Below are 23,712 nucleotides of genomic sequence, written 5' to 3'. Positions count from 1 at the left end.
ATATTAACTCTACTTGGCTTGTGCACGACTCTCTCTCATATACTGAAAACCAACTGAGAGAGAATAAGTTGTGGTGCTCATGATCACTTAGTGCTTAAGATGCTTGCAAGACATCTGCTTTATTTGGCGTCTGGTTCCAGCTGACTGTGCATAACAACACGCTCTGGGAAGCTCAGCCCTTAAAAGCACAACCCTTCCAAGTCAAAACTGAATAACACTTAAAACAACCAACATAAATATACTGCAAAATTACAAAAATACTTATAAACAACTTCATAACTAAATGCATTCAATTAGTCTTTGAGCTGCCGTGTACTGTCGCTTGGAGCACCGGGGCTCCCCTGGAACACCACTACTGCTGTCAGGCGATGGCGAGACTACTTGTTCTGGTTGTTCCATGTCCTGGGGCGCTGTTGTCTTAACATGGTGTGGTTGTTGCCTGTCTGTGATCCTCTTGGGCAAAACAGCAGACTTAGATCCCTTATCTCCCTCCTGTCTGGGACTTGGACACAGCGTCGCCTATTCCTCCTCAGTATGTGTCTGTCTGGGGAGACAAGCTCATATGACCGCAGGGCAACCCCTTGTGACACCACTTCCCATCACAGAGCTGCACAGGGTCATTTTTATGAAGTGGTGGCACCTCCAGTGACCCCAAATTATATTGATTTTTTTTGTTTTGCCTCATCTGTCTCTTCATACGTCTGCAAGTCCCCAGTGACTCTGACATCAGTTTCTAACAGGGCTGGCATTCTTGTTTTCTGTTGAACAAAATGTCAGCACCTCCAGCAGAAGATTATCTATCTGCTAATAGAACAGGAACAGAAATTAGCCCAGGATAAGGTAGAGGCAGAGAGTGGGATGCGGCAGTGCTTAATGCTGGTCCAGGAGTTGGCTGGGCTCCAGATACAGAAAGGGGCCAGGGAACAAACAGTGATGGCAGAGATGGATCAGGGTATAGTGGGGACCTAGAGAGTCCTGCTACCCAGACATGCCCAGAAAGGAATATTATACCTGTGCCCAACCATCTCCCCAATATTTCACTGAAGGGGATCTTGTGGGGTCTCTCCAAAGCTAAGCACTAGCTGGTTATCACTGTTAGTGTGGGACATTGTATGAGAAATATTTTTAGAGTTATGTAATTTGTAGAATATTAGGTTCCAAAATTGTTGGAGGTGAAAAATGTCACCTGAGGCAGGGTGGGTCTCAGAGCTGACTCAGTCAATGCTGACATCCCTGGACCCAGTGCAACCTTCTGTATACAGTCTGGAGTAGATGCAGGCTTGAGCATGGACAAAGACAAAAGAACCCCAAAGGAAAACGCTCAGTAAGGGATCATCAGGTCTGAACTGAAGTTAATGAAACGCCCTGATTACGAAATGAGACAAAAGGCTGGGACTGTATGAGAGAAGGGAAAGGGGCACAAAATGTTATCCATTATGGGGGAGACACTCTGCCAGCATGACTGTCTCATGAAAAATAGATCCCAGCTCTCTGGACTGGACAAGTGAGGTATGGAGTGACCATTGGGTGAGAAATACCTAATTAGTCAGGAAAGTAACTTATTTAAGTATAGCTATAGAGTGCATGGTACATTTTTCTTTTACCTGTAACCTTCTGTTTCCAAATCTTTTTATTTGAACCTTAAACTCAAGCTCTGTTAAATAAACTTCACTTTGGTTTTACTATAAACATGTCTAAGTGCCTTGTGCTAAGCAGAGTATTGCAATGAGGCGAAGCCAGTAAACGGAGGCAGTGGATCAGTGCACATTGTGGGTGGCCAGAAGATAGGGGCCTGGGCACTCAGGTGTAACAAGGTGGGGTGTGTAAGCTACTATCCTCCGGCGGGAACGAGGAGGGTTTGCAGAGCCCAGAGTGGAGTGATTGCATTGCCTAAGAGGCCGGGGCAAATGCAGTGGTCCTTTGTGGGTGGAGAGGCAGAGGACACCCGCTCTATGGGCTCCATTATGAGAACAGGGGAACTGTCAGAGCAACTGGCAGCCACAGAATTCAAGCTACAGATGGTTCCGATGAAGAAAGCAGCAAGCTGTGGCACATTGGGCCACTCTGGAAGGGACCAGTCACCTGATCATCATGGTCAGTGACCTTGAGGGAGAATTAGCGTCTCTATGTGGAGACAGCTGGAAGCCCCAGAGAAGAGTACATGGACTACCCTGGTGGTAGGGTGACCAGATGGGATGAAGAAAACATTGGGACACATGAGTCGCACCAGCGGAGCAAAACAAAAACAAAACCAAAAACGCAGGAGTGCAAAATATCGGGACAAATCCTGGAGAAATGCCTACATATCGGGACATCTGGTCACCCTACCTGGTGGGGAAGGCTAGATTGAAAGGCTGGCTGGCTTTAAGGATTGTGGGGAATTTAGGGAACACTGATGTGTATGAATTTATACGGGGTTTGGGGTGAGAGCTGTCCAGATGGGGCCTTGCAGCTCTGAAAATAAGTGCCTGTGAAAGAGGCAGGTTTTCCTGAAAAGGGGGGAGGTATATCTAAGGGTGGCTGACCCTCTAACTGAAGTGAGTCCAGCTCCCCCGTACAACAGAGGCTCTGCCTCCCAGTTGGATCAGTTAAGGTGAGGCTATAAAGAGTCGGGTGAGGGAGGAGATACTGGCTGAGAGGGCCTAGAAGCTGGAGAAAGTGAAACCCTAAAATATAAGGGGGGGGGCCTGAGAAACTGGTTTGTTTGGATGGACAATAAACCTGCCTGAATGAGAGTGGGGGTGTGGCAGAGAGGAGAAGTGGAGCTTGTTACAGCCTGCAGGCCAGGCATTGTCTCCGTTTGTGTGGGTTCCGCGTGCTGGTTTTGAGCTCTCCGTGCCCTACTGCCTCATGTCTCTCTTCTTGTCACATTTGGGATCATTTATCATGTCTCCACAGTCCAAGCACTGTCCAGCCCTCATAAGCTCCATTCTGGACTGGGTGACTTCCTTTGCTTGGCAAATTCGGATTGCTTTGTGCAGGGTGAATTCTGGGGCTTCCAATAGTCTCTCACTGTTTTCTCCCTTTCCCAGATTCCAATCCCAAACTGGTCCCTTGTCAGGGACTCTGCACCCTAAACTTGCAAGACTGGCTCTGCAGCCTTGGAGCAGTCACAAAGTCTTCTGTGGTTTCACTTTCTTTCCGTGCTCTGCTTGAAAACCTCTTTCTTGCGTTTCATTTTGGCATGGAGTGCACAGTACTGCTCAAATCTCTGTGATGCGCTTTCCTAGTTCCCTGACAACTGGTAAGCACATCGTGTGCTTCAGAACCAGCTTTTAGGAATAAGGGCAACCTTCTGACTATCTCCCTTTTTGCTGGCACCCATTGCTTGCAGATACAGAGGGTGGGGGAGGGGTGCAAACCTTCTCTTGTTGTTTTCTATGTATCCAGAGAGTTAATTCTGGAGCAGTTCAGAGTCCCCATTCTTCCGCTCAGGGTATTTCTTAGTTCCTTTCGACTCCTGCTCCCACGTGGTGTTCAGTGATCACTAAGTGCTTATGATGCTTGCAGAGAGCTGCTTTTCTCTGGGTCTGGTTCTAGCTGGCTGACTGTGCATAGCAACAGGAGCTTCCCAGCGCCCCATCTAAACTCTCTTCTCGGGGAGGTTCCGCCCTTAAAGGCACAGTCTCCAGTACCACATAAGCAAAGAGTAATGTATGAAGTAGAGTAAACCCAGAGTCAAGGTCAAGACTCAGTAATACTGGACTCTGCCTGACTGAGCTGAAAGATGATGGGTGAATAGCATAGATTATATCAACCTGCGAGGAGCCATGAATTCCAGTGAAGACAGAAAAGCACCTGAGAGGCAAATCAGAGACACAGGCCCCAAACAGCAAGGTGAGACTCAGTCTGGGGAAATGCAGCTGGAGAAAAATAACCTGAAACCTAGATCCTCAGTAGGAGGGAGAACGGGGGGAGGGGCAGGAATGGCCCGGAAAGACAGGGCTGCGGGGCAGAAAACGGGATAGTAGTTTGCAATGATATGGCCATGAAACACTGGTGAAATTCTTAAGCTGGGTACTCAAAGGCCTCAGTCCCAGAGCAGGGAGGGGGTTAGTCACCCTCTGGAGAGACCTCACCTGGGTTGCAATGTTCAGCCCTGGGGACCTCAGTACTAGAAAAATGTCCTTTTCTTCCATTGTGCTCCAATATTCTTGATTTCAAGGCTTCTTGTGGGGAGCAATAAACCATAAAACAATCACATATCCATGCAAGCAGGAAACACACTGCACAACACACAGTCAGCTCTCAGCCCGGCTGGCAAACAATGAATGCACTGATTTTGTCAGGGACCAAGAATGTCTGCAACTTTTGGGTGTTAATTCCACCCAGACAGTGTAGCTTGGGAAAAGCTGATGATCAACTGGAGGGAATCCAGAGAAGAGGAACAAAATGTATGTGGGGGCTGGCGGAGCTGACTCACGCACAGAGAGAGAAGAGCTGCATGTTGGGAGCTTGGCTCTGTGACAAGTCACGACTATGTGGGTGGGGTGGGTGGAGCTGGGCTTGATCACTGTGCACAGCATCTGTAAGGTGTAAACCCCAAGGAGGGGAAGAACAAGGGGGAAATGTCACAAGTGACACTTAAGGCTGGACAAAGTTCTGGTAACTAGACTGTAGGGTCCTGTGATGTCCTGGTCCCTGAGGCTGGGGATGGGTTTTTCTAGTTTGTGTTTGCATGATCCTCCAGTCTGCATTTGGACCAGGAGTGGGAGTGGGAGCACCTCATGCCACTCTCCAGCAACCACTCTCAAACACATGCTGATGAGCTCTGCCCACCCCCCCTTTGGCTGGAAGGCCAGTGAACCAGTGAGGCTGAGGGAGGAAGAAGGCAAGGGTGGGAGCTCCTGGGATTGGAAATAGCCTTGGCAGGGGGAGACCAACTCAGGCTGATTCCTGTGCTGTTGCAGCGGGGCTGGCCTGGGTACCAGCTGAGAGGCGATGATGGGGAGTGAGCATGGCACTCACTGGGGTGGGTGGCCTCAACAAGGGCAGTAGGACCAGGGCAGCAAGGAGCGACTGCAACCAGCAGGACAGGGAGAGATGGCCCGGGAGCCCCTTTCTGCTCCGGGGTCTGGACACGAGGGAGACACAAGGCGAGTCCCCAGATGATCAGGGATGAGAAATGACTTTTCATCAAAAAGGGACGAGCAGGAGCTGGGGCTGGGCTGGTCCTGAGGGAAGGAGAGTCACTGAGACAGCATGGACCTACCTACCACTGGGCATTCATCCCCCTGCACAGGGTGAAGCCCTGCCCTGGGCACGCTGCACACCCCCAGCCCCACCCCATGTCGGAGACTAGAGCAGTGAAACTCTTTGTAACTCTTTGGCAGCCTTGTGCAGCTTTTCAGGCCAATCAAATCTCACTGCGTGTGAATTTGCATGTCTTGTTAACTTGACTGGGCAGCTAGCTCCATGAGGAGAGACTGAGCCAGAATAGTGTGTGTCAGTCAGAGGGAGCCCTGGCAGAGAGCAGTGAGGGCTGTGCCGTGTTCCCAGGTCTCTGCAACTCTCTGGGCTCCAAAGGGTTAAGTGCCAGTTTTGGAGTGTCTCTAGGTGACACTGTGCTCCGGTGTAGCACTAGCACAGCCCCTTTCCCCCTCTCTCTGTGCGTTGTCTGTCTTCTGGCTGCTGCTTCTGCGGCAGGATCTGTGCACAGGAACCTTGCTCTTTTTTGCTGCTGAGTTTGGCTGCTGTTGGAGGAGACACTGAGGTCCCTGGTGACTCAGCCCTGACCCCTTCTCCCAGCAGCGGAAGAGTTGGGCTTCCCCTCTCCTGGTGGGAGCTGTGCTCTTCACGGCTTTGTTGCCTCCTGGGATCCTGATCAGGACTGTTTCTTATTCACCCTCCTCCCCTTCATCCTCCTGCGTTTGCTGGGCCAGGCAGATCTCAGTCAAGGAGCTCAGCCGTGCCTGGGTTCCCCCCATCCACACTGTTCCTGTTTGCCTTTTGCTGACCACCCTCCAAGGGGTAGAGGAGACAGACTGAGGCTGAGCTGCAGATTCTGAGCTGCATTAACCATCCAGCCAGGAAGCCGATAAATAAGATTGGCAAAAAGTTGGACTGTTTTTTTTTTCTTCCCAGGAAACTCAATCCACCCCAGGAACCTTGCTGGGGCCCTAGAGAGGCAATTGAGGTGCAGCACCGTCGTGGGGCTGGGCTGAGCGTACCAGGCAGCGTGCACAGAGGGAGCAGGACTCTTCTGGGCAGGTGTCTGGTTGGCTGTTCATATCACCACTGCGAATGGCTGAAGCGCCCCGGAGCTGGAGAGACTGCATGCCAGCCAGAGAGGATGGGGGGACCCAGGGAAACCCCCAAGGGGCGGCAAGAGAAGGGAGTGTAGGACTGATGCAACCTGCAGGCCTCCAACTGCACCAGGACTTGGACCCTCAACTGGACGAGATGAGAGGAGCCAGAGTGGCAGCAAGGGCACAGATGGAGGAGCAGTTCCTGAACCTGGCCATCAGAAAGCAGGTGTCCTACAGGTAGGAGCCTCCCCCTCACTGCACGACTTTGAGGATAATGCAAACATAGTGATGGAAGCTTCCCCGGCCAGTCCTGGGAACTTCACGGCTCCCCTGTTCCCTTCACGGCAGCAGGGAGCTGCAAAACATTGTCAGCCCTTCACTGCAGGTGCGTGTGGGACCTTCTGCACAACAGAAGCTTCTTTTCTCACCCCAGATTTCTGAGGTCATCCCCTGGGGTAGCAAGGAGATGTGCCTGTGCCCCAATGTGCATGACTCTGGGGGCACCTGCTGACCCCCTCACTGACCCATGCCTACGTGGGGTTATGTTACACAAGAGGCTGTGGGAGCTGAGCCCTGGTGTACCTGTCCCATTGAGGGACCTTGTTCCAAATTGCTGTGGGTGGAGAGAGTCACCATGCAGAGAAAGAGGGTGGTGGTGAGGGGTGTCTCTTGGTTCAATAGCTGGTAGCCTGTATTCTCATTGACCTTGGGCCTTTCGGCTCTTTTCTCCATCATGCCTGTCACTTTAAATTTCCCCCGAAGTCCGGTGCTAGGCCCAGCAATCCTGGAAGGTACAGATCAAATAGGGTCCCCCCACAACCTCTGCCCAGGGAAACAACCGTCTCTCCCCCAGGCTGTTTCCCCACTACCATCCCCACAGCCCCTCTTTCCCTTTTCTTCTAACTGCCCTCTCCTGCTTCCCTTCTCTATCCATGGGGCGATGGCTTTCCTCAGGCCCTTGCCTAGCATGGTAGGCCCCATACATCTGCACAGCTGCCTCCTGAGGACACTGGCATGGCCTTGACAGTTGCTTTGCCCTCTGTGGTGCCATTTTCCTCCCTCTCCTCGTTGTTGGGCTCTCCTGGTCTGAGCTGAGACATTGTTCTTCCTCTCCCCCTTGTATCCCACAAGGTCAGTGGGCCTCAGCTGCAGGCACCCTGGGAGCTTAAAACCCCTGAGCAGTGATAAGTCGCTGAGGGGACTGATGCCGGTTCTCTAGCTCTGACCTGGGAAACCTTCTGAGGCACGTTGTTGCAAAGGGACCCAGTGTGGAATGATTTGCTCCTTACATGGCTCTTCTTCCACTGAGTTTGCTCTGCCCCCAATTCCCCCGTCCTCTACATCCAAGAAAAGTTAGCCGGGGGGAGAGGCGGCGTTCTTGCTACTCTTCATGGCCCCTAATGAGGCTGCCCACTTCTGTGAGCCGTTACCACACACATCCCCGGTCTGGATACCTAGTTGTGTTTTTATTCCTGAGTAGCTCCAGCCTCCTGCCTAGGGTTTTGCTCATGTCATGGTGCCTCCAGTAGCTCGGACTCCATTTTCCCTCCTCCAAGAGGTGAAGGAAGGCCTGGGGCCAGATTGTCCTCTCTCTCCATTTGAACTCTGGTGTAACACCATTGATCTCTGTGGAGTCGCTGGTGTAAGTGAGAGGAGACCCAGGATCTAGCACTGCTCGCCCAGAGTAGGAGGGGGCACATACAGTATGGGCTTTGGGATGGTTAGATGCCGTGGGATTGGGTCAAGAGGAGAAAGGCGGGGAACAGCTCTTGCTTTCTTGTGAGCTGGCTTGGATAATCCATCCCACTGGATCCTGCATTCTCCCCTGGACTCTGTGTGATTGATTATTCATCAGGGGGCCTGATGAGTTACAAAGAGAGTCTGCCCTGAGGAGCTCAGAGTCTAAATATCTTATGCTGAGGAGACATGCAGAGTAGAAGGCTAGTCCTGTGATTAGGATGCTCACTTAGGCCTTGGGGCGACCTGGGGTCAGTTCTCTGCTCTGCCACAGACTTCCTGTGTGACCTTGGGCAAGTCTCTTGGTTTCTTTGTGCCTCAGTTCCCTGTGGAGATACTAGCACTTCCCTAGCTCAGAGAGATGTGATGAAACTAAATGCGATAAAGATTGTAAGGCACTCAAATACTGCCCTAACTGGGGGGCCATGCAGGTACCTTAGAAAGATGCCTATCTTTCTGGCAGGGCAGTATGGCAACCTTCTGCCAAGAGCTGACCAAACTCAGCTGGTTGCTAGTCTCTGAGTGGGGAAAGGGGAAGTCCCAATCCTGCATGGGCAGGCCCCTCCCCACCATATTACTGGGTCAGGATCTCTGGGCCCCCCACGTACTCACAAAAATGCCTTAATGGGAGGTGCAGCAGGCTGCATGGTTTGGACTATGGGGATGATTTGCCTTCGTTTGGTGCTTTGTCAGCTGCTTTAAAAGGTTTCTGCCCTACCACCAGTGAGAGTGAGGGCTTATCGTACACAGTGGAGGCCGCAGAGCAGGATTTTCCTTTCTTAGCTGTTTTCCTACAGATGTGCATGAACGGATTAGCTGGCTGCAATTATCCCAACCCCCCAGGGGAGGAATGGAACATATTGCAACCTAATTTAATCAGCCTGGACTTGTTCCAGCTCTAATATTTCTGGGGATCACTTTCATCCTGCTATGCCAGGCCTGATCTCCCCCCAGTGACAGCTCTACTGATACTCCTCAGTCCTGACCTGCAGAGCCCCTGCTACTCTTCCAGCCCTGGGTCCTACACAGCTTGCAGATGCCCCTCATCCTGACCCCCAGCACCAGGGCTCTCTGGAAGAGACTCTGCCCGTGGTACTGAATTTTATGGTGTTTCTGTGAAGGTGACGGGTTGACAGGGCATTCAGAAATAGGGAGATCTCACTTGTGCCCTGATCAGGCTTTGCTGGCATCTGAGCAAAAACAGGATGGGGGTGCTGTGGTGGGAAAGTGTCTCAAAGCAGGACTCTGCCCTAGGGGTCCTGTGAAGCCACCAGGCCTGGCTGCTCTGCAGGGACAGTGTGGAACAGGTGCAGGTCTTTATTCCATTATGATACACTGGATTAAGAGGTCAGCTCTGGGTGAGGTGGGGACATGATGGAGCCTTTGGCAGCTGGAAGGGTAGAGAGCTGCAGGCAGCATCTAGCCCTTGCTCTCTTCTCCCGTATGCTCAGCCCTAGACAAGGGCAGCCCTGCGTGTTGTACTTGAGCACCTCCTTTGGCCGTTGCTCAGTCATGGTGTAAGACTCGGTAGGTGCTTACCCAAGACTTTAGATGTGGGAGGGTGCAGAGGGCTCCTGCGGTAGCTGCTGAGCGTGGACACTGCTGTGCAGGACGGTCTCCTCCGTGTGTCACACTGGTCAAAGAAGGTTTCATGCCACGTGAAGGTGCACTGGCCAGCAGAATAAATGAGGTTTCTGAGTCCCTACCCGCTGGCATCACTAGCTTGCCCAGCTCCTGCTGTGGCCCCATTAGCCAGCATGAGGGAGAGGTGACGTCAATCATTATATAAAGGGGTTTGAAATGATCGGAAATGATATTTTAAGCCTCTGGATATTTAGTGCCTTCCAGAATTAGCTCCTGTGGTTCATGGAGTGGTGGAATGGGGGCTCAGTGCACAGATTATATTTAGTGCTTCCAGCAGCAGGTTCGTGCCAACCCTGCTAATGACGCTGAATTATGCCACAAACTCACTGACTCAGGGACAACTGCCCCATTGGGGAGATGCCTCCGAAGTACCAGCAATTCTTTCTCCCTCTGCCACCATGATAAGAGGCTAAGCAGGTGCCAGATTTTAATGCTTGACGCTCTGACAGTCACTCATGCTGTGACTCTGGGCAACGCTTAAGCCAAAATTGTCAAAGTAAGCGGCATAAAGTTAGGCTCAAATCCCCTTTTATTTAGGCCCTTCTACGGAAGTGGGCTGGTTTCCCACAGTTCTAGGCACCTGTAGCTCCCAGGCCTGGCAGCAGCAATCAGGGGTGCTTGGCCACTGTGAGAATCAGACCATTTACCAGACTGAGGTGCCTCATTTTAGGCCTGTATGGTTGAATATTTTGGGCCACACTCTGTCCTGCACTCACGCCCAGACAAGCCCCCAGTGGGGAACCCGCCCTGTCTCACTGGCCCAGGTAGCTCTGCACAGGAAGTGACACATTCGGATTCATCTGTGACACTGGGTGAGTCAATAATCATCCCCGCATCAGCTGCCCCGGTGCCAGGGAATCAGAGACTGCCCCAGAAGACATATGGCAAGTGACGAAGCCCCTGGCTGCCTGAAGCGGAGCATCCTCTTCTTTCTCCAGCAGAAACCTGGGGGATGCATGGCAGGGCTTGGGCCTGCCCCTGCTGCAGCCTCAGGGATCTCAGCAGTTTGGGTCTCTCATGTCTTTGGCACCTCTGCAGAGGTTCCCTGCAGATGCTTGGGATGCAGCTCACAGCATGAGCCTCCCTTCACCATCACAGCCTCTCAGCTCTGTGAGCTGTGCAGGAAGATGGGCATGGGCAGAGACTGGGGTGGGAGGCGGGCGTGGGAGGGCATTGCCCCCCCACTGGATACATCACAGAGTTGATGCATGGTGGTGGGGGCTCCCAGATTTTGTCAGTTTCCCCACATGGGCTGCCTCAGGGGAGGGCAGGAGAGCAACTCCTCACCCTCGCAGCAGAACTCCAGTGTGGGTCCGTTTCAATTTTACTAGTTTTTAAAATAAGAGACTTGTCCCTGAAACACAGACCTCTAGACATAGGGGCCACATTCTAATCACATCGTAGCAAGTGAACGTAAGATCTGAGCTTCTTCCCAAGCGTCTCAGTGTACAGCATTGACTGTGTCAAGCCCAGGCGAGTGACCGAGAGAAGAGGGAAGGTTGAATGTGAGTGGAATGTGCTTAGGCAGATGGGCAAAGGGGACAGGCTTTAGCAACAGATTTCTTTGATGTGTGCATTGCATGTGCTGAAGAAAATCATAATTACTGGACAGGGTCCATTTTGTGCTGAGAAAACAGTTTTCACTTGTTTTATTGAACAGCAACAAAGCCCTCCCATCCCAGGAGAACAGGGTGTTTTTCTTTCTAAAAAGGTGACATAGGGAAAGAGAAAGTGTAATCTACCAGTCTTTCTGAAAGACACACATTTTGACATGTGTCAGATAAGGATTTCATTTCAGTTTAGTAATGTCAACAACATAGTTACATGAAAGTGTTCAGTTCTATTTATTCAAGAATTTGTTTTTATGCTGTGTTGATTTTTAACTGGTAGCTGGTAAACATGGCAAATAAGTTAAAACAAAAAACTACGGGTGATTAAATAACGAATGAACCGCATTTGTGATTTCAAGTACACTGTAATTTAAGTATCGCTAACAATCACTAAATCCAGCAGTTAGACCTGTTATTAATAGTATTATGACCCTTTCCTCCCCCAAATGTAGAAGTCAAACTATGCCAATGCAGCTGGGCCTGTTTGCACTGCACCCCAGAAAGCAAACAGCAGAGGCACAGAGGTTAGACAGTGTGGCAGCCTGAGGCTAAGCTGTTCCTCTGGCTTGGGCTTGTTGTTGCTCATGTGCTCAGGACGGGAAACGTGCTGTGGCTCTGGCAAGGGCAGGAGAGCAGCAGGGAGTGAGTCCATTTCCCTTTTCCTTCTCAACCAGCAGGGCTACACCTGGGCTCTGGGAGACGTCCCCGAAGGCAGCAGCCAGCTCCAGCACTGGTCACCTCAGCTGGCCCAACTGCACACTCAGCAATCCCTAGCTCTTGGCCCTCTTTTGCTCTACCAAGGCTGGGGCTAATAGGTCTCATTCCTGCCCTGCCAGATCCTCTCCTCTGGGGCTGCTTGGGCCAGTCAGCCCCTCTGTTCTATTCTGATACTTTCTGCTGACAGCCCCATACTGCCCCTCTTGAGGCAGAGCGGGGCCTGCTGCAGCAGCCTCGTGCTTATTGTCTGCAGTGGTCCAGCGATGAGCTCTTATCTGCCCTGGCCTCCAGCGTGGCATTAGCCCCACACGGAGACCGGTCGTGCTGTAGCGTGTCTGCTCCTATGCCTGCTTTGCAGAGAATGAGGCCCCAAGGTGAATCATGGGCCGCTAATGAGGGCTGGGGCTACAGCATCATGGCTTCTCAGCAGGGCCACAGGGATGGCAGGTAGTACGCACCTGATGCTTCTCACAGGCTGTGCCAGGGAGCTAAATATAACCCAGAGCCGCGGGAGGGGGCTGCTTTGCATTGTAAATAGCGAGGTGGGGGAGAGAGCTCTATGGCAGCCTGCTTCACATGCAAAGGGCAGAGTGGAGCCAGGGAGAGCCAGCAAGACCTGCAGAGGAGAGGAATCTGGACAGCCAGGGGAGCTGGTTGCATCTGCACCTCTGCTCTCATTCAGCTGTGGCTGGCTCCTGTGCAGCCCAGGGGTTCCAGCTCATTCATTAGCTACTCTGCTTGCTACATTGCAGAGAAAAACTATTGAAACACGGGTAAAGCTAAGGCATCCAAACCCCAGAGCAGGCAGCTGATACCAGGAGACTGAGCACAGGAGAAAAACTGTGCCCTGCTCCACTTCTGAGATGCAGCCCATTTGTAAACCCCTTCTGCTGAGCCACTGCCTAATGGCCCTTTTGCAGTTGCTGTGGTATAGTCAGATTAAATGTCAGGTTTCAGAGTAGCAGCCGTGTTAGTCTGTATCTGCAAAAAGAACAGGAGTACTTGTGGCACCTTAGAGACTAACACATTTATTTGAGCATAAGCTTTTGTGGGCTAAAGCATCCGATGAAGTGGGCTGTAGCCCACGAAAGCTTATGCTCAAATAAATGTGTTAGTCTCTACGGTGCCACAAGTACTCCTGTTCTTTTAGTCAGATTAAAGGAGCTGCACAGGGCCCTCAGGAGGGTACTCCCAATGGACAAGGCCTTCTGCAGGAGCTGCAGAGATGGATATGAGCCCTGGCAAAAGCCCTGGGGAATAGGGTTGGACTGGGGACAACAGGAAGTGTGGCTGGGTGTTCTTGCACCCTGGATTCTCCCAAAAGCTGCAAGGCACACAGGCACCTGGGCAGGAATTAGGGCTCCGGGCAGTCCAAGTGCCTCCACTTTACCCTGTGCCAGGCTGTGTGCCAGCCTGAATGTGCCAACAGTCAGACAGACTACTACCAGATGCTATGTACTTACAGGTGACACCATCTACTTCTGGATGGGACATTTCCCCCTGATGTGAAGTAAGGTTGGGGCTGAAATCAGAATAGGAGCTGCATCTGCATGGCCAACACACTAATTCCTGTAGCCTCAGCTAGCATATGCTATTACTGCTCCCTGTATGGGTAACAGGCAGGTAAAGTAAAGGCTTATCCAGACCATTATCTGTTATAAGTGCATGGGATGTGCAGGGTTGGGTTTTATTAATTCATACGGTTAAAGTCAGCAGAACTTGACCCTTTTATAAACTATCCCATGTTTGCACTGAGCACAATGAACTCCCTTCCCCATCAATTACAAGGTGGTCTAAATCTCTCTCCTTGACTCCGCTGGCTACATTAGGAACATAATAGAATAGCTATCTGGGTAAGGTGGTGCACACCACTGCTCTCTTGTGGATGGAAATATCACTGCTCAGTTGTGTGTCATAGGTCCTGTACTGCTAAACAGGTAATGGAGATTCTTCTTTAGCCCATGTGTCTTATGGAGCAGAAGCCCCTGAGCTCTATCCCTGCTGCTCTTTGAGAGTCTCTGGGTGGTCTTGCTGTGCAGCTCATGGACTGTCACGAAGTCCTGGGTAGCTCAACACCGAGCAGAATCCTGGAGCTGCTGTCATTGAATGTGGGTATGAGGAAATGAGATGCAAGAGCACATCAAGTGCACCAGATCCCAGCAGGGGGGCTGTGTGCGGAAGGGAAGAACAGCTTCTTCCAGCTCAGCCTTTCCTCTGAATCCTGCCTGCTAGCCTTTTAATCACATTAATCGGCTGCACAGAACCACCTAATCGAATTCCCAATTATTCCCACCAAGCTGTGCCTGCAGCTCTTTGACAGAGCCATCCATCTAGGCTTCCCTCTGTGCATCTGGGAGAAAGGGAGTGCTGCTGCAAGAGGCTGCCGCTCACTGGCACTGCTGTAGCTAAGCTCACGCTTCTGGAGTCCCAGCTGGGTACCGCTGTGGGGAAGCTCACACTGCCAGAGTCTCAGCTACACGCTGACAGGAAGGCCTAGATAAACTGTTTGCTCCTTGTAGTTCAGATCTCTGAAGAATTTGGGGAGGTGTCCCTGACTCCCTGTGTTTCCCTTGTTCCACGTGGGTAGATGGATTCACTTGCTAATGTATTCTCCTTCCACCTGCCCTGCTCTAGCTGGAATCCTGTCCATGGGACTGAGGACGTGGAAAAAATCCAGCCTGTGCTATGTGTCAGGGAGTCACTTGGCCACTCCTGCTCTGGAACTCAGTCAGCTTTTTGAGCAAGAGTTTGTTCCCCTCTCAGGAGCTGCATAGAGTTAGGCAGGTGCTTCCTGGGCTCAGCAGGCTGAGAGCTTCCAGGCAGGGGCCTCATTTCAGAAAACTGTTGTGGCAAAGTTGTGTCAGAATACAGCACATATGTGATATTATAGCCTGAAAAGGTGGGAGAAGTGGAAGTCCTAATGGAGCATATAGACCTCTGAAAAGTCTGGGGGGAGGGCAACTCCCGTAGGAAACGAGGCCCCTGCTCCCAAATGCATGGGGGAGGCACTCACAGCCCCATTTCCTCCATGTAAGTGCAGGCTGTTTCACACTGAGTGTAGCCCAGATCCTGGCTTGGGAAGGGCTGGCTTGAAGTGGTTTCCATTGTATGCAGGGTTTACAGTTTGGTTCAATGGCGCTCAGCACCCCCACTCTACAAATTGTTCCAGCGCCCCTGGAGGCGGCGGGCTGCGACCGAGCCTGGCTGTGTGGAGGGCAGGCACGTGCCATTCCCAGCACCCTGCTCTAGCCCGGTCCTCTCCTCTTCCCTCTGTAGCGCGTTCCTTGCGCACGCTCAGTACGTGTGCAGTGCGGCGGAGAACCTTGCGCCATCTTCTGGCAGGCTTCTGGAAGTACAGTACCATGCCGGCTGGCCGGGGAGTGCTGGGGCAAAGAGATCCTGTCTTAGGGCTGCTGTGAACTGCCCTGGGTCTGCTGCATGGTAGGGGAGAGTCAGTTGGCAATTTCAGGTCCTCCCACGTGGGTGTTAGTGACACAGGGATGCAGCCTGTCTGTGCTTCCCTGAGTTTTCTGGGGGCAGTGTCTGTGAGGGAGTGACAGGGGCAATCCCAAATCTGGGGCAGAGCAGGTTGGCGTATAATCCCTGGGCTCTTTTACCCCGTAACCCTCATTCAGCAAGTCTGGGCTGTGTTAAGCCTATAGACCTGCCTGGTGTGATCTAGGTTTCCTGAAGCCTGAGCAGACTGACCAGGCTGCCTCCGCTCCTGTGCTGTTCACCAGACACTGGCCCAGAGACGCCTTTCTAGCATTTATACTACGCCTGGTGCATGCTGGGGCAGGACTTTGGAGGTTCAGAGAGCCTTTCTTGAGGGGATACACATGCAGTGTGAATGGGATCCAGCGAGGGACCTTGCTGGAGCATGTTTGTGTTTCCATTAACCTGCCACAGTACAGTAGGAACAGGTCACAAAAGTGCCCAGTGTTTCCCTGGAGTTATGCGGCCTAAGTAAGTAGGAGCTGCTGGAGGCTAAAAATGTACAGGGAAAGTTGGCTTGTGTTAGCCCTACCATCTACTTTGTAATGAAAGAGGGAGAATGGGAGGGGGAGGTTACAGAAATATGAAAGTCTCAAAGAACAGGGGGTTGTGTGGCAAGGTCTTGATCAGTGGAACTAGAGTCACAGGGCCAGTGTTCCTTGGATAGTGTCTGTAATGGCCAGGGGAATTATCATCCCAAATTCTGGGTCAGAGACTGACATGCAGTGCTTGGCTCTTCCACCTTTACTCGTGGGGGAATCCTGCGCCCAAAAAATTAAAAATTCTGTGCACAATATTTTAAAATTCTGCAAATTTTATTTGCCAAATAAATGTGAAGGCTCCAGGATGGCATTGGGGAGCACAGGCCACTGGCTGCACAGAGGCAGGAGATCACTGTGCGGCTCCCTCCCACCCTGGACATGGACTCAGTGGGGAGGCTGCACCCAAGCCTGACACAGCACAAGGACTGGGCCTGCCCCAGAAACATGCCCCTCCTCCATGCCACGTGCACCAGGTGTGGGCAGGCAGGCTCAGCAAGTCAGGATCCAAGTGTGGAGGGACTTAGTGTGGGGGGATCCCGCTGTGGGTTGAGAAGGTTCTGTGTGGAGCAATCTGGATGTGGGCAGCTCAGTGGGGGATCTGGGTCCGGGGGAGATCTGGATGCACAGGGGCTTGTTGGGGGGTTCTGGGTTCAACGGTAATGGGACTCTGCAGGGAGGTCCAGGTGAAGGTGGTTGGGGCTCAGCGGGGGGGTCTGGATGTGGGGGGGGATAGAGCTTGGAAGGTGGGTCTGGGTGTGAGGGATTTGGGGGGGTGTCCAGATGCTGGGGGAGTGTGGCTCAGTGGGGTGGGGATCCGGGTGCGGGTGGCTCGTTGGGGTGATCCACATGCAGGGGGAGTGGGGCTCATTGCGGAGGTTCTGAGTGTGTTGGGGGGTGAGGATCGGCAGGAGGGTGTGGGTATGAGGGGTTCTGGATGCACAGGGGTTGGGTGATTGTGGGAGCAGCTCCCTGTACAGGCATCCCTCCCCCTGCAGCTGAGGAGTGATGGGTGCAGGAATCAGGGTTGGGGTGGGGGTGATGGTGCAGGGGGGAAGTTTGCAGAGCTTCCTGCAGCTGGGGGAGAAATCTGGGGGTGGGAAAAGAGGAAGTCCCGTCCTCCCCAGCTCAGCCAGGACTAGTAGCTGAGCTGAGCAGGGTAGGGAGCGGAGTCTTCCCCAGTCCTACCACCTGCACCACAGTGATTTACCTCTCTGCTGGCTGCCCTGGGCGCCCAAAACATACTGCTGGGGAGGGTCGCATGACTGCTCTTGTGGCTTCCCCGTCAGAAAGTCATTTTTCTGTGGGGAAGCAAAGAAATCTGTGGGGGACATAAATTCTGCATGTGCGCAGTGGCACAGAATTCCCCCAGGACTACACCTTGTAACTGTATTCAGCAAGTATGGGCTGTGTTGAGCCTCTGGGCGTGTCTGGTGAGATCTAAAGGTTTCCTAAAGCCTGAGCAGATTCAGACTAAGCTGAGTAGCCATGTACTTGTAAAAGTGCTCATTCTTGTCTAGCTCCCACCACATTACACCGGGCGGTCTTGCTTTTCCCCTGCTGACGCAGGTGGTGGCTGTGAGTTTCAGGTATGATCAGTCATCATAATAGACATGTTCAGACATATCAATCTCATAACATAATGTGCTTTTGCCATTTCCACAAGGTCTGTAGCTTGTTTACCCGGCTTCCTTCTGAACTGCCACTACCAGAAACTGTCTCAGTGTTAGTTAGGTCTGTTTTGGAGTGAGAATGGGGTAGCTGCAATAAGACGGACTGAGTAGCTGTGATTGTGACAGTTCTGAGTTTTTCTGTGTACTGGACCTTTAAATATCTCAGGTCTCTTTCTGCCTGTCTTGAGCAGCTGCCATTTTCTGTGACTGTATGATGGGGGTGGAGGTGAGAGACACTCTATATTCTGCTATGGAGACTTTACTCTTGTGCTTTCTTGTTTTGTTGATCTGTTAATTTGTGGTGAAATTTACTGGATCTGAAAGGTGCTTGGATCCCACTGGTGGGTGTGATAGAAGAACCTGGATAGATGAAATGTTCCCAAGCCTGGGGAATACAACTGTCCCTACAGCATGTATATTGTGTGTTACTTGCAGTGTCTGAGTAAATCCTGAGTCCAGGCAGGTGGCAGCCTGGGGTGCCATTCAGTGTATTTGCTACTGAGGCTGCCTCTTTTGAGGTGTCTGGCTGATCTGAGGTGCTTTGCGCCTGGGGGACTGATTTCTCCATCCCAGAGTCCTGTGCACCAAGGCTTGTTTCCTCTTGCCTAAGCTGGAGTAGAGGCTTCTCTGGACAGGCTTCTGGGCATCCCAGCTCTGCAAAGGAACTTAGCTTGTGGTGTGGGCTGTCCGGGGCTGGAGCATTGTTCAGCGAGGTGCAGCAACAGCGTTAGCTGTGCTTTCAGGAAGTGCAGAAAGAGGAACCAGGTGAAGAGAATGAACAAAGCCACTATTCCCTCACAATTCTGATGGCAGAGAGCTGGCAAGGACCTGCCCGTAGAATGACTCCAAAACTCAACCACAGGGAGAAGCAGGAGAGTGGACCCAGGCTACAGTGAGGAGCACCTGCCTGCACTGCAGCAGATGTGGCGGCACCAGTCATGGGACGTCCCCCAAAGCCTACCAGAGGCCACAGATACAAGGTATCCCCCCGTGCCTGGGTCTCTGCTAGTTTTCTCTTGCTTGTTGGGCTGATGCCTTCTGCTTCTAGTGCTGACAGCAGCCACTTATATCTTACCTTGAGGGGGAAGGTTTCTTTGGAGCTTGCTGTTTTTTTTTCTTTTTAAAAGGTGGGTTATAACTAATACTTCATTACAATATTTTCTGCAAAAGTGGCCAAATACATAAGAGTAGAATATCCTAGCGTTGCTGTCAAGTAGTTTGGTTCTGTTTTGATATCACATGGAAGGTAAAATATACCTTGCGAATGTGAATCCATCATATACTCAGTTTGTTGTAGTGTATCTATTGGGTTCCCAGATCCTTGCCTGTAATCCCCTTCCCTTATCCCAATGGCTGTGGTAGGGTATTGAGATTTCCTGGCTCTAACATTCAGTGGGTGTCTACGTACATAGTCAGTTTGTTCCTGCATCTGATTCCATTCGCATATGGAGTGTGTGGTGTGTCCTGCTAGGGAAAGGGGTGGGGGAGAGGGTCATAAGACTGTCTGCCCCTCCCCCTCCCCCTCGTCTGCTGGAAATGGGTTGTGGATGAGGCTCCTTAACTCCTGCCTAGAACAGGTTGTGGGGACACCTACGACTAAGCATTTCGCTGGGGTGCCTGGCCCATAATGACAACCCCCCCAGATCTCTAGCAGGGGGTCTTCCCCTTCCAGCCTTTACAGCCTGACTTTGCCTGGTTCAGGGAGAGACACTGAGCTCACAGGGTCCCATCTCACTTCCAAAGTTACTTTTTTTCTGTGCAAAAAGGATTGGCAGCTCCCATCACCAGGAAACAGGTTTCCTTGGTGAAATCAACATCTCCATTATTAAACATAACTCTAAAACCTTGGTGTGTCCTCAGGGATGTTGATCTGTGGAGCAGGCCAGCACGTGCAAAGCTTTCAGTTAGGGCTGTCAATTAATCGCAGTTAACTCACACGATTAACTCAAAAAAATTAATGGCAATTAAAAAAATTAATGGCGATTAATCGCACTGTTAAACAATCGAATACCAATTGAAATGTATTAAATATTTTTGATGTTTTTCTACATTATTAAATATATTGATTTCAATTACAACACAGAATACAAAGTGTACAGTGCTCACTTTATATTATTTTTATTACAAATATCTGCACTGTAAAATGATAGATAAAAGAAATAGTATTTTTCAATTCACCTCATACAAGTACTGTAGTGCAATCTCTTTATCATGAAAGTGAAACTACACATGTATATATATTTTTGTTTCATAACTTCACATTGTTTTATTTTAATGCATTTTTTGTACATAATTCTACATTTGTAAGTTCCATTTTCATGATAAAGAGATTGCACTACAATACTTGTCTGAGGTGAATTGAAAAATACTATTTCTTTTGTTTTTTACAGTGCAAATATTTGTAATAAAAAATAAATATAAAGGGAGCAATGTACACTTTGTATTCTGTGTTGTAATTGAAATCAATATATTTGAAAATGTAGAAAACATCCAAAAATATTTAAATAAATAGTATTCTATTATTAATAGTGTGATTAATCGCGATCAATTTTTTGAATCGCTTGACAGCCCTACTTTCTATTTCAAAATCTGTGAGGAAAACATTTGAGCACCTGGGAGAAAATAGAGAGACCTTCGAAGTGTGAAATAAGCTTGACGCTGTCTTGGAAATGTATAGAGGGGATTAAACCCAAGTCCACTGTACAGCCCTATGAGATGCTGTCTGCAGCTCTGCAGCAACCTCGTGGTCTGCATCTGACCTTTTAGTTGCATTCCTACTGCTTGTTCTGACAATTGAGCGTTATAGGCTTGAATTGTGGGTGTATGAGTGAGGCAGCAAAAGGAAGGGGCTTGGAACCCGAGAGGTTGTGGGGGTAGGAGATGCTGAGGGAGGGCAGTCTGGGGGAACGATAGTTTCTGAGGCAGCTATATGAGCTCAGCCCATGTCTCTCTCTGGGGTAAGAATTAGCTGGGCTGATCTCTCATTCCCAACCACCAAGGAGATGGGGAGGGATTTTTACTCTGAATAAAATGCAGTGACCTGTACTCAGTAATATTGGAGGATGTAGTGAGGGGAGTTTCCAGCAAGCTCCTGGGCTGCTCTGAGATCCTGCTCTCACGAGCTTAGGTGCAGAACGGGAGGACGCCTGTTTGGCTACTAGCCCACCCTGTGTGTGTGGTGTTCCTGTCCATTCTTCCACAGAAAACAGGAGCATGTGGCTAGGGCTGGCCAAGCAGCAGGTAACAATCCTGCATGATTTAACAAGTCTTCCTAGCCATACAGAATAGGAGACACTGCAGCTCAGAACTTGTGCACAGGATATTGCCAGAGCTTGGGGCAAAGGGGGCAAATAGTGTTGGAGAGTAGAGTATGGTGAGTAATATAATTTTACAGCTCCCTGCTTTTTGCAAAGATCTTGCCATTTAGCAAGTATGATATGGCCACAACATGTGCTAGGCTAGAGAATACTGGCAGTGGGGGAATAGCGCTCACTGTTTGTCACAGGAACATATTGCAACCAGTGTGGTGGTTTGGACAAGGAAATAAGCAACCCGCCTTGCTTCTGCCTTTGCTAGAATCATCTGTCTGCTGAGGAATTTGAGAAATAATTTGTCCAGGTCTCTGTGTGACATGTGGGGGATAAAGAGAGAAGTGGACAGAGAGCATGGGGCAGCTTTTAAGGAGAGGCACTTGAAAGCTGCTGGACAGTCCCTGCCATGTCTCTGGAGCTTTCCTGAATTGATATGCATCGAGGGAGCTGATTTTAGGGCCTAAGCAGCTGTTGGGGACACACCCAGGGAAAATTCAGATGGTTCCTCTGGGGAGATGCACAGTCGAGAATCTGGCCTCACTTTCCCCTTGCTTTGATTTTAGTATCATCGTTATCTGTATCCAGAGGCCCTAATCGGCACTGGGTATCATTGAGCTGGACACTGCGTTAACACAATGCTGCCCAGAAGGGCTCACAGTCCAGTTTTAAACAGGATGCTACAGTGAGTGTAACAAAAGAGGGAAGGGGAAGCTCTCTTGTTTTTGAGTTTGGGCAGCAGCTTCCTGCTAGCATGAGAGAGGGAGTGTGAGCAACACTACTTTACTTCCTGAGCTGACAGGCTGACTGGGAGGGGGCTCAGCACATACAGGCCCCCTGCACTCTAAGGTGCTGAACACACAATTGAGGGGCTGGATCTCTTGAGTTTTAATTCTGGCCCTGACAGTGGTGCCCTACATGATCTTGGGCAGGGCTCTTCCCTCTCTGCCTCTGTTTTCCCATCTGCAACATGGGGGACGTGGTCTTGACCCTCTGGGCAGAGGGATTGTGAGGCTTCAGGAGTTAGTAGTGTCAGCAGAGAATTTTAACAATGGGAGGTTGTCACAGGGTTTATGCCACTCACTGCTAGGGCACCTCTTTGTGGCTCGCCACTGGTTTGACACCTTTTCTTGTGGTTTCTCTGCCCTTTGTCCCAGTCTTTCACTCTGGGGCCTCTCTCACACTCCACACACTTCAGCGCTTTCTCTTCGTCGCTTGGCCCTCTGGCCAGGTCACTGTAGTTTTTCCCCTTTCAGAGTATCAGTCTCTGTAAACAAACGGCCTCAGGCAATCTTCAAAGTCCAGTGCTTTGTCTGTGCCACTCCCGCAGCAACTGGTAGGGAGCCCAGGCCCACTTTCTACACTGGGTTCCGGTGTAGGGACCCTACACTCCGCAGCTAAGATCCAGATAGTTTCAGCCTTGCTGTTGTTTCCCCTAGGCTTCTTCCTACTCCTTTCTCTCCACCCTGGGAGTGACTGCTGACTCTCTCCCCCTGGAGCAGCCCCTTTCTGCTCTCCTCTTCCTGCCTAGCTGGGCTTCAGATTCAATGAGGGCTGTATGACCAGTGTATACCTCACTCGGTGCAGCCCATCCTGGCAGGTACATCCTTCTGAGCCATTTTAACTCCTTTAGGGGTGGTGTGGGGTGAACACCCCATCACAGAAGTACTGGATAAGTGGTAAGCACTAGTCCTTCTCCTCCTCCCTTTGCTGTGTAAACACTTTAGTCCTCCAAACACCTTGCTATGGCCCATAGGCCAATAACAGTAGTAGCCACAGGAATTAGGCATGGGGTGGCCCTTGGGACAGGTCCTGAAACATCCTTGCCCCTCCAAGTACACTGTGAGCTGGAATGGGTTCATTTCAAAGGTACCTGCTCCTATTGATACCAGCTCCCATTCCAGTAAGGCGTCACCACTCAAGCATCTACCAGTGTGGCTATCTGTGTCTTGCTGTGTGAGTTGCTTGCAGGCTACTGATCCAAAGGGGAGCAACAGCAGCTTCCCATGGGGGAACCAAGTCTATGGAATGAGGCTGTCCCTGGATCACACTTTCTTGCTGCCTGGTAAATTAGGTCTTGCTAAAGCATTTCTGGGACATGGAGAGCCAGCTGAAGCCAAGGTGGCATTTAGACAGAGAATGGATGGGATTGGAGCTCAGCCTCTGACTTGCTTGGGGTGATGGTGACCAAGTGGCCTGAAATCTAGGATATCAACAGGGCACTACAGCAAGGAAGTTCACACAGCTAGAGTCACAGATGGCATTGCCTGGCAGTGCTGTGTGGAAGCTTGTGCTACTGGAGTCCTAGTTAACTCCTCCTTAACCAGAATGACACCATCCTCATTCTAATGTGGATCAGTGGCATTGGGTTTTGTCTCTGCGCGGCAGCTTTTTGGCTAAGAGGTGTTAACTGTTGTCATATGAGGTTGATTTGGTGTCAGATAACGTAAGGCTTCTTTAATGCACTAAGACAAATAAGGTGTTGAGACAATTGCATGAAAGTGAAAGGGTTGGCAGGATGTGGCTTTGCTGCAGATGAACCAATCCAAACATAACGAAGGCACTGCCGAGATAGTCTTTGTGCTGGCACCAACAAGGCACTGCTCTGAGGAAGCTCACATCAGTAGAATCTTAATTCAAGCTAAACAGGGTCAGTTCTGGTCAGTATTTAGATGGCAGACCTCCGAAGAGCATCCCCAGGGTGCTGGTGCTTCAGCAGGTGGCACTATATGCACAGTCAG

The 23,712-nt window shown here is 50.8% G+C and overlaps 1 protein-coding gene across 3 annotated transcripts in view; it reads left to right on the top strand.

The window, feature by feature from the left end:
* The first annotated feature begins 6,228 nt into the window (after positions 1 to 6,228).
* DGKZ (diacylglycerol kinase zeta) overlaps positions 6,229 to 23,712 on the top strand; it is a 96,818-nt gene continuing 79,334 nt past the window's right edge. The window contains exon 1 of one of the 3 annotated variants that reach the window (XM_039533567.1): positions 6,229 to 6,485. In XM_039533567.1, coding sequence (XP_039389501.1) covers positions 6,244 to 6,485 — 242 coding nt within the window. In that variant the 5' untranslated portion in view covers positions 6,229 to 6,243. Of the gene's footprint in view, positions 6,486 to 18,407; positions 18,644 to 23,712 lie in introns of those variants that run through there. The other 2 variants (XM_039533570.1, XM_039533572.1) reach the window with 2 other exon arrangements.

Source organism: Mauremys reevesii, linkage group 4 (assembly GCF_016161935.1).
Source record: "Mauremys reevesii isolate NIE-2019 linkage group 4, ASM1616193v1, whole genome shotgun sequence".
NCBI lineage: Eukaryota > Metazoa > Chordata > Testudines > Geoemydidae > Mauremys > Mauremys reevesii.
Note: the sequence above shows the minus strand (reverse complement) of the source record. Positions and strands in the feature narration are given on the sequence as shown.